Below are 13,785 nucleotides of genomic sequence, written 5' to 3'. Positions count from 1 at the left end.
GTACCTAGACTCTCTGTCGCCTAAAAGAATACCCTAATTGACTGTGTAACCCAATAGAACCATAAATTCTATTATGCTTATTCAGGTATGAGCACAGGCCTACTGATAATTGTCCACTGTTAACTAAGTAGGCCTAAGGCATATGAATCACGGGTTAACTTTGATTGTATCTTTCTCTTCCTTTGTTCAGACTAGTTTCAGGGAATTTGGGGAGGTGGGTTTGGACACATACACTTAGGGTATATAAGGTTTTCAGAAAAACTGGTCGGGGTCCTTGGTTAAGAGGAGATTCTGTCTGGGGCCCCGTGTAATAAACTGCACTCCACTATCTGCATTGTGCTTGTGAGTGAGTTTGTTTCCCGGATGGGTGGCTACAACAGCTGTAGACATTGACTTCGTTCCCCAGAGTACAATATGGAAAAGGCAGGAAAAGAACAACATCAGAGTAGAGAAACCTGATACACTGAATAGAGTTCCCTCCTTGGACATTTTGAAATAGAAGGTTTGCTTCTGTTTTCTCCAATACTTCTTATTGGACCCCCGCCCCAGTCTTGCTGCTGATACACTAAAATAATATGAAGGAGATTGATAATGCTTTCAGTTAAAACTCTTAACAGCAGATCTCTTTTCTGCTTGTCCTCAGCAATTCGTACGTTACAATACCTCGTCACACTCAGCCAAGAATGTTTGCGTGTTTCCTTCACTACTTACACTATGAGTCACTTGTCAAACAAGTGTCCATTACTCTGATAAGCTTTCTCATTTTTTCTTAATTAAAAAAAAAAAAGAACCTTTTTTTCGGTCACAGGGCACATAGAATCTTAGTTCCCAGACCAAAGATTGAACTCGCATCCCCTACATTGCAAGGGCAAAGGTCTTAACCACTGGACCACCAGAGAATTCTCTCCCTTTTTCTCCACCCTCTCTTGGTCTCCAGTTAGTTCCCTTTAGGACTTCCCCCCAGGAGGTCACACCTCCCCCCAGATACAAAAAGAAGTGTATCAGGTGTATCTATGTACATCTTTACCATCGTACATCGATCACACACAATTAAGGGACATGTCTAGACAAGTATTTCCTTGTCCTGGAAGATTTGGTGATAAGAAAGAAACTTCCCAAGGTTTTAAAACAGGCAGCTGGTCAGCCCAGAACAGGTAGTGGACCCCTGGGGGGAGGTGTGACCCTCCAAGTGAGCTTAACGCTGCATCTGGTGGCTTTGCGCAAAGCAGCCTTGTCTGATCTGTGGTTCAGAACCCAGAGTTCCAGGATTCTAGCCTCTCTAAAGGTAATAAGACAAATACATGATCTATTTTCATGTTTCAAAAAAGTTATTTTTACTGGTAATTATTTATTCCTATACATGCTACTCCTATTCATTCCAAATGGAGATATTTATTGTTTTTGTCTGATAATATATGCTCTAAAAAAATTCCAATAATAGCAAGTGAAAATTCCCTCAAAATTTTTCTTCCTTAAATATTGATTTTTGGTATATATCTTCCCACATTATATTTATGCCTCTCCATTGGAAAATCGTGTAGCAAAGAAACATCTGGGGCTTTGGAGTCAGGTAATTAAGGGTTTGAATCTAGATTTTGACCCACTGGGTACCATCTTTGATATGTTGCTTAGGCTCTTGACTTCTTTTTTTATACAAAAAATTGATTTTAATAGTCTCTTCCTCATATGAATATTTGGGGGAGTGTGGAAAAACCTGATTACCCACTAGTTCCTCAGTAGTAGCAGCTAATATGGAAACCTGTTAATTGGTTTGAAAAAAATTAAAGAGATAGACTTAACTAGTGATTATTTGTGCAGCAAAATGGATGGACCTAGAGATTATCATACTAAGTGAAATAAGTTAGAAAGATAAATACCATTACAATAGCACTTATATGTGAACTCTAAAAAAATTATACAAAATAACTTATTTACAAAACAGAAATAGACCCACCTACATTGAAAACAGGCTTATGGTTGGGGGGGAAGTCAGGGGGAGGGATAAATTAGGAATTTGGGATTAACATATGTGCGTGCGTGCATGCATGCTAAATCACTTCAGTTGTGTCCGACTCTCAACCCCATGGACTGCAGCCTGCCAGGCTCCTCTGTCCATGGGGATTCTCCAGGCAAGAATACTGGAGTGGGTTGCCATGTCCTCCTTCAGGGGATCTTCCTGACCCAGGGATTGAACCCGTGTCTCTTATGTCTCCTGCATTGGCAGACGGATTCTTTACCACTAGCGCCACCTGGGAAGCCCAGGATTAACATATGCACTACTATATAGGAAATAGATAACCAACAAGGACCTGCTGTATAGCACAGTGAATTCTACTCAATATTTTGTAATAACCTATAAGGGAAAAGAATCTGAAAAAGAATATATATATATCATTGAGTCACTTTGCTGTACACCTGAAACTAACACAACATTGTAAATCAAGCATACTTCAATTTTAAAAAATTATTTTAAAAAACCTTCCCCCAAAGAGTAACTGTTTGGATATGGTAGGTGAAAGAAAATATCCTAGGATAATGATCAGGCTTCTAACTATGATAATAGGGTAGATTATAGTGCTATGAGCCAGCATAAGTGTGAAATACATTTATAAGTATTTTCTTCCAAGTTGAAACTTGATTTTTTTTCACAATTCTTTTGGAAGTTGCGAACAGCATAAGGAAAGGCACAGCACAGAGCCAGCCATGGAATTAAGAATAATAGTCATTTTTCTCTTATCCTGACAAAGACTGATACAGCAGATATTTACACAAGGGCTTTTTCTCTATAGAGGGTAGTCTCAGTAGATAAAGGGAACCATTTTTATTGACTTAATGAGATAGAAATTGATCAGGGAATCTGTGGGAATGAGTGCATTTGTGTTTAATGGTTTATCAGACAACGCTGAAGGAATCCACAAAGCCTTACACAATTTGGGGAATGTTAAGTATGACTATAGGGTCAAGTGGCTGAGGATGGATAAGAGACCTGAAAAATGAGAACTAGGATCTGGGGGAAGCTAAGAATGAAGGAAGGAATTGCAGAAGGACAGGAATTGGGTGACTCATCAAGTACAAAGTGCATTTACTGTGTTGTCTGAGAATGTTCACTCTGACAGTGGAAAGCAAATGTAATTTATGTAACCTATGTGTGCATGAGTGCTCAGTCGTGTCTAACTCTTTGCGACTCTGTGGACTGTAGCCAGCCTGACTACAATTCCTCTGTCTGTGGTATTCCAGGCAAGAATACTGGACTGGGTTGCCATTTCCTACATCAGGGGATCATTCTGACCTTCGGATTTAACTTGAGTCTCCTGTGTCGCCTGCATTGGCAGGTGGATTCTTTACCACTGAGCCACCTGGGAATCCCTATATAGCACATTAACTATAGCTAAGTAAGTATGACTGATTTGGATAGACAGAATACATGTACACAGAACACAGAATGGGACCAGAGGAGCAAGAGGCATCAATACTCTTATTTAGTCCAACACTAAATATCCTTATGTACCAGAGGCATTCAACATCCATAGCTTTTATCTATGTATTTATTTTCTGGAGCCAAGAAAGGTTTATTGCAAAGCCATGCAAGGAGACTTTTAGGTTCTTCATGCCCTGAAGAGTTAGAAGCTCCCCAAAGTGTTTCGGAGAAGCACTTTTAAAAGCCAGGTGAGGGAGGGGGAATCACAGGACTCGTGATCAGCTTGTGCACAGTTCTCTGATCAGATTGTGCCACCATCCATAGCTTTTAAGTTGTGGTCCATGGGTAACACCCTTTCCAACGCCACTTGTATTCTACCCAAGTGGTGAAAATAAATTCTACAGCTGCTCATCAAGCTGAGAAGAGCTATACTTATGGCCAGGACTACCTTCCCTCAATGTCCCCATGGAGAAAGCCTGGGTGACTGTGTCCAGCTACATTTTTTCTGCAAAGATGTGGCCCTAATTCAGTCTGACCACATCCTTAGTCCCTGTCACATCTTGCACCTAAGACACGAGTTGTATGAACATTGCCAACCTTTCTATAATTCCCCCTTGAGACCCTAAGTGCATGAGGCTGTCCCAGTTTAATTCATTCTATAGGCTTCTAGCGTATTGATTTCATCTGTGACATTTTTCTGTTCAATACCTCACTTGGTCGTTATACTTTGGAGGTAGAGCTACTTTGCATTCATTTCCCAAGCTTTTAACATTTTTAAATTCTCAAGGACACTTTCTCCCAGGCCACATCAAACACCCAGAAACTGGGAACCCCTTAAAGAAGAGCTCGCCACCAGCTGCTGCTGCTTTCAGTCTGGTTTCACCTCAGCTTCACACCAAGGCATCTATTCAAATGCCTACATTTCGGTCTCCTCAGTCGGACTCACTTCCTGTGCCAGAAGCTTTTGTCGGCCCCAACTGCTTCTTTATTTAACAAATTCCCTTTATCTCCCACTTGAGGCCAGCTCCTTGGGCCCCGGGGGGCCAGCAGTGTTTACTAAGGGCCCTCCCCCTTTCCTGTCCCGTCTGGCGGTTGTCTGCCATTACCTTTGGGTCTCAAATCATGACTTCCCCATCGCCTCCCCCCAACCCTAGACACCAAGTTTTCTGAATAGCAGGATTATTCCTAACAGGATGAAATTTGTCCTTCACCCTGAGAATTGGGTGCTTGATATTCAGTTAGCAAGGCCTCTACTCCTCCCACTCTTGGGCTTTGAATCCAGGCTGAGGAATTCAGAAGACCTAGGCAAATTCTCATTCAGGCATGAACTGAAATGGAGAAGCAAGCTGAAAATCAAAACGAAGTGAAAATACAATGCAGTAAAATGACATTGGAAGTGACATCCACCTCCTTTAGGGAGGAGGATGGAGAGAGCGAGATTTTCTAAAGAGAAGGGATGTGGAAAGATGGGAGAGGCTGGCAGGTGACTTAATCTTTTTTGCCTGTCTCCTTGTTATCAGTTCAGTTCAGTCGCTCAGTCGTGTCCGACTCTTTGTGACCCCATGAATTGCAGCACTCCAGGCCTCCCTGTCCATCACCAACTCCCAGAATTTACCCACTCATGTCCATCGAGTCGGTGATACCATCCAGCCATCTCATCCTCTGTCGTCCTCTTCTCCTGCCCCCAATCCCTCCCAGCATCAGGATCTTTTCCAATGAGTCAACTCTTCCCATGAGGTGGCCAAAGTACTGGAGTTTCAGCTTTAGCATCATTCCTTCCAAAGAACTCCCAGGGGTGATCTCCTTTAGGATGGACTGGTTGGATCGCCTTGCAGTCCAAGGGACTCTCAAGAGTCTTCTCCAACATTACAGTTCACATGCATCGATTCTTCGGCACTCAGCTTTCTTCACAGTCCAACTCTCGCATCCATGCATGACCACTGGAAAAACCATAGCCTTGACTAAAGGGACCTTTGTTATACTAGTTTATATTCTTGGTAATCCTATGACCCAAAACAAACACTTAAATGTCTTTAAATTGCTGTTGGTAATAGCAACATGATTTGTAATGGCAAATAACCAAAACAGAAGCAAATTAATGTATTTGTAACATGTATTGCACTATTTAGTATGTGTCAGTACAGCATTTAAATTCATTGATGTGGAGATTTTTTAGTTAGAAAAAATTATATGCAGAAAATGCATATAATTTATTTGGATAGGAAATGTTTATGTCGCGTGTATGCATGAAAATGTCAGGAAAGATGTCAGAGTTAAAATAACAATCTTTCTTTTTTAAGAAAATGACAGTCACACTGAGATATTAGGAAACACCAAAAAACTTAATAATCTTTCCCTGGTTCGACTAACTTGAATTTCACTCTTCATTAACAGAAATATTTTGAAAGAATATTTGAGGAAGAAACCACCTCAACGTTAACTATGTTTAATAAGGAAAATAGGGACTCTGTTCTTGAATGTAGTTGTCAATTTTTATTAATTATCTAAATTATCTCAGATCTCTCAATTTTGATGTGCAGAGAGGCTGAAAAATGTCAAGTGGATAAAAGCCTTTCAGAAGAGAATGTATGGTATAATCCTCTTACAGTGGAATAAGTTATTAAAATCAATATATAGAAACCACCCATATTACATATACTAAAACACCTGTGGGAATGTATGCTATCTTGTTGATATTGTTTACTAGACTCACTTCATTATGTATTTCTCTATTGCTTAGTTTTTAATGATTAGTCTTGCAGTCAAAAGCTCCAGTCTTTAAATGGATGAATGGCATTTCTGTAAAATGCCTGATTTTCAAAAGCCAAGTAGTGATCATCAAAATTCCATCTATTTTCTGCTTCCCCCTTTTTCTCCAGTCTTACTCGCTTCCTTTCTTCTCCATTATCTAGCATCTTGCTTTAAACATAATGGGTGCTCCTATCCTTTCTGGCACTAATAAATCTGCCTAAATTAGCTGTTCCTTACCTATATATTCCCAATGTCTTATAGCTGCACTTAATCCAAAGCACAAAGTTGTAAAAAAAACCTAACAATGGTTCATCTCAGTACAGGAAAACTAAACTTGGTGTTTCCTGGGTTCTACCACTTGGCTTTTAAATTGGAATATAACTGATTTACAATGTTGTGCCTCTGCTGTACATGAATAAGCATGTTTGTACACACATCCCCTCCCTCTTGAGCCCCCTCCCACCCCCAGTAACACTTTACAGTAACTATTTGCCCAAGTTTTCCGGGTTCTGGTTCATCATTTAGTGCTTTTCTCAAAGCTGTCAGTTCATCTTGTGCACTTGTTTAGAGCCAAGAATTTTGTAAATGTTACAGTGACTGATGATACAATCAATCAGTGCTTTCTATTTCCATTATCTACTCGGTTAAATATGCTGCTTGGCACAAAATCCACATATCTGCCAGTCAAAAAGAATGTTGCGTTGAACTTTGGTATTGGCAGAAATTTTCAGACTTCCTCTTTTAGTCAAATGTCTAAACTCATTGGGTTGGACAGTATGATAGATCAACATTGGAAAACTAGGGGAACCACGAGGAAGATAAGAAAACCACTCTGGTTATTCCCACCAATGCTCTGTGGTAACCTAAATGGGAAGGAAATGCAAAAAAAAAAAAAAAAAAAAAAAAAAGGTGGGGGGATATATATATATCGGAGAAGGCAATGGCACCCCACTCCAGTACTTTTGCCTGGAAAATCCTATGGATGGAGGAGCCTGGTAGGCTGCAGTCCATGGTGTCGCTAGAGTCGGAAACGACTGAGCAACTTCACTTTCACTTTTCACTTTCATGCATTGGAGAAGGAAATGGCAACCCACTCCAGTGTTCTTGCCTAGAGAATCTCAGGGACGGGGGAGCCTGGTGGGCTGCTGTCTATGGGGTCGCACAGAGTTGGACACGACTGAAGCGACTTAGCAGCATATATATATATATATATATATATATATATACACACACATATATATACACACATATATATATATATACACACACACATATATATAGCTGATTTACCTTGCTAGTACAGGAAACTAGCACAACATTGTAAAGCAGCTATACCCCAATAAAAATTAATTTTAAAGAATCATTCTTAAGTTCACATAAAAAATAAAAATAAACTGAACTCTAACAGTTGTTTCTGGCAGAAGAGCAGTCACCTGTCATTTGTTACAGGAGAGCTTCCAATTCCACCTCTTCCCATCCTCCCTCATCTCCCTCCATTGCCCATCACTTAGCTTCTTTACAAACCTTTGCTCCAGATCTTCCAGATGTGGCATTCTTCCTTAACTGCAAACCACAGATTTTATTGTTTCAATACTATATACACTGAAAGGAAATAAGCTTGTTCAGGTTTAATTAATACATCACCTAATATTGTGTATCTGGTTACCTTTTTTTTACTCACTTCTAGTCTCCTGGATGCCTAGAGAAGATTAGTTTATTCCCTTCCATATCAAAAAACATTTCCATGTTGATCTCCCTGGTGGTCCAGTGGCTAAGACTGCGAGCTCCCAAGGCAGGGGGCCTGGGATTCAATCTCTTGTCGGGGAACTAGATCCCACATGCCACAACTAAGACACAACACAGCCAAAAAAAAAAAAAAAGTTTTCCATGTTTAGTCAAATTTTTAACTCTTTGAATCACTGTGTGAAATCAGTGAGAGACAACTAAATGTAAAATGGCTATTTTTTATTTGTACTTCAACAAACCAGCCAAACTGGTACTATTTATGATGTGGCAAAATACAAAATATCGTTCTCCAAAAAGTGATGAACAAATTAGGCGTTGTAGTAAAATGGCTAAAAGGGGTGGAGGAAATCAGTAAAGCACTCTTCATCTTAAGGACTGGGACTCTTAGCAAGTAAAGCCTCCCTATCCCAGAAAATATGAATAATCCTCATCATACGTCTTTGTACTTTTGCCCCCTGTGCTTAAAGTTAGATTCTAGATCCTAAAAGTATCCAAAATATTATATATTATATCCAAAGTACTATAATCAAGTTATCTATAGCCAGACACCTTTTGTCATGTTATACAATGCTTCTGAAACCTCTTACTGGACTCATTACCCTTCCCTCAAATTGACACAGAAGGTATAGTGAAAAGCAGCTTACTAAGGGGAAGTGGTACAGAATTCTAGAATGAGAAAAAAATCTAGAGAATACACAGTCTCTGCTCACATTAAGATCCCATACAATAGCCGTCACAAATAGACGTTACAAATCTTCAGGCTGTATGTTGAGAGGGTAGTTTGGGAATAAATCAGTGATTTGCTGCTGGGAATTGAAATACTTGACAGTTTGCTGTATAACATTATAATTTTCCCCAGCAGTTCCCAGGGTGGCCTCCAGATCACAGACGGGAGAATTCTGCTGGAGCTGGATCCCGGGCTGCAGGAATTCCTCCATGTAGTTGTTGAACTGATTGTTCCAAGGCTGGTTATTCCAGGCTTGGGGGCACCAGGCCTGACTGTTCCAGGAGTGGTTGCTCCAAGATTGACTGTTCCAGCTCTGGTTGCTCCATGTGGGGTTATTCCAGGTCTGGTTACCCCACATGGGCAGGTTTCCAGGAGAGTTCACCAAACACCCCTGGTGGTAGGAATAGAAGCCTGGGTATTCTGCCATTGCTGGCCCCTTTTGAAAAAAGAAGAATGGATTAACTGAAAAAGTAAGTTCAGAATTGTCCGTGGTTGGGATTGCATGCTACAGCAATAGACAGAACTAAAAACTCTTTGTTAGGAAAAAGCAGAAAAATTTAAGTTTTCTGTTATTACCTGAGGCATGCCATTGCTATTCCTCGGCCAGTTGTTTTTCTGCCATTTCTTGCATTTCATTCTCTGGTTCTGGAACCAGGTCTTCACCTGACAAGGAAAAGATAACCGGACAAAGTTTAAGATATTAGTAGGGACCTCCGATCTTCCAATGCAGGGGGCATGCGTTCAATCCCTGGTCAGGGAGCTAAGATCCCGTGTGCTGCATGGCCAAACCGCACCCCCTCCAAAACCCACAAATAAATTTAAAAATAAAATATTAGTAATGCAGGATGTATTGATAGTAGGAACCAAAGAATATTAAGGTTTGGGTTTTTTTCTGATAGCTACAACTATCTCAAACTTGAAACAAAAATTCTAATTACCAGACTCTTAAATCCTGAATCTGGGTGAATTTCAAGCCTTTCAAGTCAGTTGGCTTTTTTAATAAACTTATGATTAATAAACTTAACCAGTTGGATACACTGAGAGTATGGCTAGGAGGCTATGGCTATGAACTAGGAGGTTCACATTTAAATGTCTACCCATACTGTTCATTAGTCACAGTTAAAAGTAACTTGTTTGCAATAATACGCTCCCCTTCCATACTAGTACATTTACATTTAATATGATAATGGTATGTTAATTCAAGAATGATGAAACATACTTCACAAGGACAACTATACAAAAAGTTAAGATCATTTGATAGAGGACTTTTCCAAGTATGGTACCAGAGATAGAAAACCATTTGCCTGAATAAACTAGCCAATAAATATATGAAAAATGATTAACTTCATCAGTAATCAGATGTATAGATAAAACATGCAACTTTAATTTTAATGAGAACCAGTGGTTGCCTAGGACTCTTCTAACTCAAGATGATAGAAGTGTGTTTTTCCTTTGTTTAAGGGAAAACTGGAAACTTTTTCACAATTTTAGCTTAACATGGGAAATGGTTTAATAAATTACGACACATTTGCAATAGATATTTAGTGAAAGAAAGATGGTCACAAAACACATTACAAAAAGATTCCATTTTCATTAAACTAACTTATTTGTAGAGGTGCATAAATATTCTTTTTTTTTTTTTCCAAAAAATTTATCTTAGTTGTGTGGGATCTTAGTTGCGACATGTGGGAGGATCTAGTTCCCTGACCAAGAATCGAACCCAGGCCCCTTCACTGGCAGTGCTGCGTCTGAGCCACTGCACCACCAGGGAAGTCCCTTATTTTTTATTTCTTATTGCGCAGACAACAAAACAACTGTACCTGCTTGTAGCTGAGGTTCAAGATGTTGGAAAGTTCTTGCATTTGCTGGAGACTGAGGTATTTCTGCCTCTGAAATCTGTCATTGAGCACACACAGCTGGGTCTGCGAGAACACAGTTCTAATCTTTTGTTTCTTGACCTGGACCGTCTCTTCCTTCTCTGTGCTCTCCTCCACAGACGGGGACAGTGGTTTCACTCTGGGGCTTGTGGAAGAATCAGGACTGTCCTGAATAAGCAGATCCATGGAGGAGGGAAGAGGAGAGACTGTTGGGAATAAAACAACACTTTTCTCTAAAACTTCAAATATTAAAAATGCATTGTTTTCAAAGCACTATTATAAGTCCTCAGAGCGAGATGGTAGGTAATAACTTAATTCTTAAGCGATCCTGAACACTCTACCAAGTTTTGCACAAAAAACATTTTACATGTAATAGACATGGTTAATATCATGTGTTGCTGGGAAGCAGTTTTGTTCAGTAGCTAAGTCCTGTCCAGACTCTGCGACCCTGTGGACTGCAGCTCACCAGTTTCCCCTGTCCTGGGTGGGAAGCAATGGGGGACTCAAACCTCTTTGATAAAACAGATGACCCAGATTCTTGGGGACCCTATAGAATTAACAGTTTACTACCCAGTCTTAATACCAGGACTGTCAGAAAATGTGAATTCCAATAAACTCCTATTGCAACCCAGACCTTGGTTAGCTCTGTGGTCTCATTTCCAGGAATCCCTTCCTCATAGAGTTTGGTTTTTTTTTCAGTTTGGTTTGGCAATTGGGCCAAGCTTATCATAGTTTTTTTTTTTTTTTTTCAATGAAATATGCTTACTGTGTAATATGTAAATCGCAGGTGTACAATATAGTTATTTACAATTTTTAAAGGTTATACTCCATGTATAATTATAAAATATTTGCTATCTTTCCCATGTTGTATATTTCATGGAGTTTTTCCATTGATTAATATGATGCAACAGACAAAAAATTTAGAAATAACAAAACAAGGTAACAGACAACAATTGTCTAGCACAGGGCTTGACATATATTATCGACTTTGTAACTGAGAATGTATTTCCTGTATCAGATTTAATTGTACAGAGGTATTCCCAGTGCTCAACTCGAATTCTACCCTTGTCATGGAATAAATGGACAGGCCTTAAACAGCAACAACTACCAAAAAAAAAAAAGGATCACAATTTCACAAGTAGGAAGGTCTTCAACTCATGACTAGAGGTGAGGAGTGTCTTAAAAATCATCTAGGGAAAAAAAAAAAAAAATCATCTAGGATTTCCCTGGTGGTCCAGTGGTTAAGACTCTCTGCACTTCCAATGCAGGGTGCACGCTTCGATCCCTGGTTAAACAAAGATCCCACACAGTGAGGGGCTTGGCCTAACAAAATTTTTTTTTAATCATTTTTACAAACGTGCAGTTAGCTTGCTAGGAGGATATGCCCACTTGCTTGTATTAAGTGCTGTATTTTCAATCTGTGAAATTATAAAAGGATACTAACACAAAATTTAGGAAAATGGGGTTAACATTAAAATCCAACACTCAAATATCGCAGTTGGGACATCTTGCCTCAAATACAGCAATTATTTTAATTATTCCCTTCTCCACAACTGAGTTCTACAGTTGTAATCAAAGAGTTCTTTGGCTGTCTTACACTATAAATGTTAAAAATCGCATTCCTGGGTAAATGGCTAGTGTTAACTTTTTATTTTTAATAATGACTGCCAAATTGATTTCCCAAAAAGGTGGTGCTGTCTTTACAGTATCCTGAGCATCTCTTACATTCACAGTCACCAGTTAGAAGCTTAAGTACTAGAGCATAGATTTTGAAGCCAAACTGGATTTCAGATCTGAACTCTTAACCACTTAGGCAGTCTATTAAACCTTCTGGAATCATTCACCATAAAGGCAGGTGAACACTTTCTACTTGTATAGTAGAAAGGTGAAATATTTCCAAAAGGTGCGTTTCGGATCATTAACGATGCCATCTCTAGCACACCTTGAATAGACAGACCGAAAAGGTGATGCTCACCGGTACCAAGCGGTGATGTTCCTACTTCTGGCTTAGCAGTAACATTTAATGTTACTGGGTGCTCCGCATGATGCTAAGATTTTACACATCAGTGTATCACACTGCATTTGCCTATGCACCTAAACTCTCAAATGCACCATATACATTTGAACTGCTCCTCCCGGGTCCCCCGTCTCTCGGTCCACAGATCCTGACGCCTGAGACACCGGGGAAAGCGCACGACCCCATCAGATTATAGTTGGAAAAGAGGTGTCGAGAGGATTAACAGATGACACCTGCTTATATTGATGGGCTCAAGAGGGAGACAAATGACCTTCAGTCCCTTCTTTCTCTTTCCCTGAAGGAACTTAGCCCCTCAAGGGTTCGGTATTTTCTTACCAGTGTCCGTGTCGAGGGTGTCAGCAGATGACGTTTGCAAGGACACGTAACTTTCTTCAGGCATGGGTGAAGATTCCCTAGAGTTGGATGCTTCGGGGCCAAGCAGGCTTTGGGGACAAGCTGGGCCCACACTCATGTTGCTGAGTTGAAGGAGAAGGAAAAAACCTAAGAGGTAGATGCTAGGAAAAGTCCAGGCTGAAGAATCTAGGTAGAAGAAACTTAGAGAAAGGCGAAGATCTCCGGGTGTGAAAGTATTTATTTAAAAAAGACGGAATGAAAGGAGTCACCTGTAAGATAAGAGCCAACCAGTCCAATGTAGGAAAATGAAAATAGTTAGAGGCTCTACATTTATAAGTAAGGCTCAACCATACTTGGCCCCGCCCCTCCTGGCAACCCCACGCCCACACACACCCTTGCGAATTCCCAGTTAATCCCGTCTGCCAGTCTCACCAAGGCCATTGTAATGCAAAAGAGAGTTGCAGAGTAACCCAGACCCGGTGGGGAACTGGGGAACTAGGACCTCGGAAACGGGAAACACAATGAACCCGGCAATGAGATACTCCTAGCTTCACCTTCTTTCCACCTTTTAAAAGTCAAAGATGCATCTCCTGTGGCCACCTATGGTGATTGAAACTCTCACTGGGACAATTAATTCCCTTGACTCGAGCCCCGCTTAGGGTCTCGAAATCAGGCTAGTTTATGGCAAAAACTGCAACTAACTCCATTTTCCTCTTTGGTTCACTCTAAGGTCACAGTAAAACACATATGGAATGTTAAGGCGTCAGCTGATGTTAAAAAACTGTACTTGTTTTCAACCCCCACCTAACTTCTGTCTTGGTTTTTGGCTTTCAGAAAAACCACCAAGTCTTTTCAGCAGGCAAAAGCCAGAGGAAAGGACCTGCAGACCTAGGAT

At 40.2% G+C, this 13,785-nt stretch overlaps 1 protein-coding gene across 2 annotated transcripts; it reads right to left on the bottom strand.

The window, feature by feature from the left end:
• Positions 1-8,121: 8,121 nt before the first annotated feature.
• Positions 8,122-13,189, bottom strand: NANOG (Nanog homeobox). Of its 2 annotated transcripts, none has more exons than XM_010849357.1 (4): positions 12,873-13,189; positions 10,463-10,725; positions 9,219-9,305; positions 8,122-9,078 (listed from the first exon to the last, which is right to left on the bottom strand). In XM_010849357.1, the coding sequence occupies exons 1-4, from the start codon at positions 13,006-13,008 to the stop codon at positions 8,662-8,664; spliced, it is 903 nt and encodes a 300-aa protein (XP_010847659.1). In that variant the 5' UTR covers positions 13,009-13,189; the 3' UTR covers positions 8,122-8,661. The 2 variants fall into 2 exon arrangements, with proteins under 2 accessions (XP_010847659.1, XP_010847660.1); XM_010849358.1 differs by having other exon boundaries at positions 8,662-9,033; positions 12,873-13,008.
• Positions 13,190-13,785: the final 596 nt, after the last annotated feature.

The sequence above is a fragment of the Bison bison genome, unplaced genomic scaffold (genome assembly GCF_000754665.1).
Source record: "Bison bison bison isolate TAMUID 2011002044 unplaced genomic scaffold, Bison_UMD1.0 scf7180017864281, whole genome shotgun sequence".
NCBI classification, from domain to species: domain Eukaryota; kingdom Metazoa; phylum Chordata; class Mammalia; order Artiodactyla; family Bovidae; genus Bison; species Bison bison.
Note: the sequence above shows the minus strand (reverse complement) of the source record. Positions and strands in the feature narration are given on the sequence as shown.

Coding starts and splice junctions, on each gene's coding strand:
- NANOG (XM_010849357.1), bottom strand. CDS start 13,008: ATGAGTGTGGGCCCAGCTTGTCCCCAAAGCCTGCTTGGCCCCGAAGCA. Junction 9,306..10,462: donor TGAACCTCAGCTACAAGCAG/GTACAGTTGTTT, acceptor TTTCCTTGTCAG/GTGAAGACCTGGTTCCAGAA. Junction 9,079..9,218: donor ATAGCAATGGCATGCCTCAG/GTAATAACAGAA, acceptor TTTTTTCAAAAG/GGGCCAGCAATGGCAGAATA.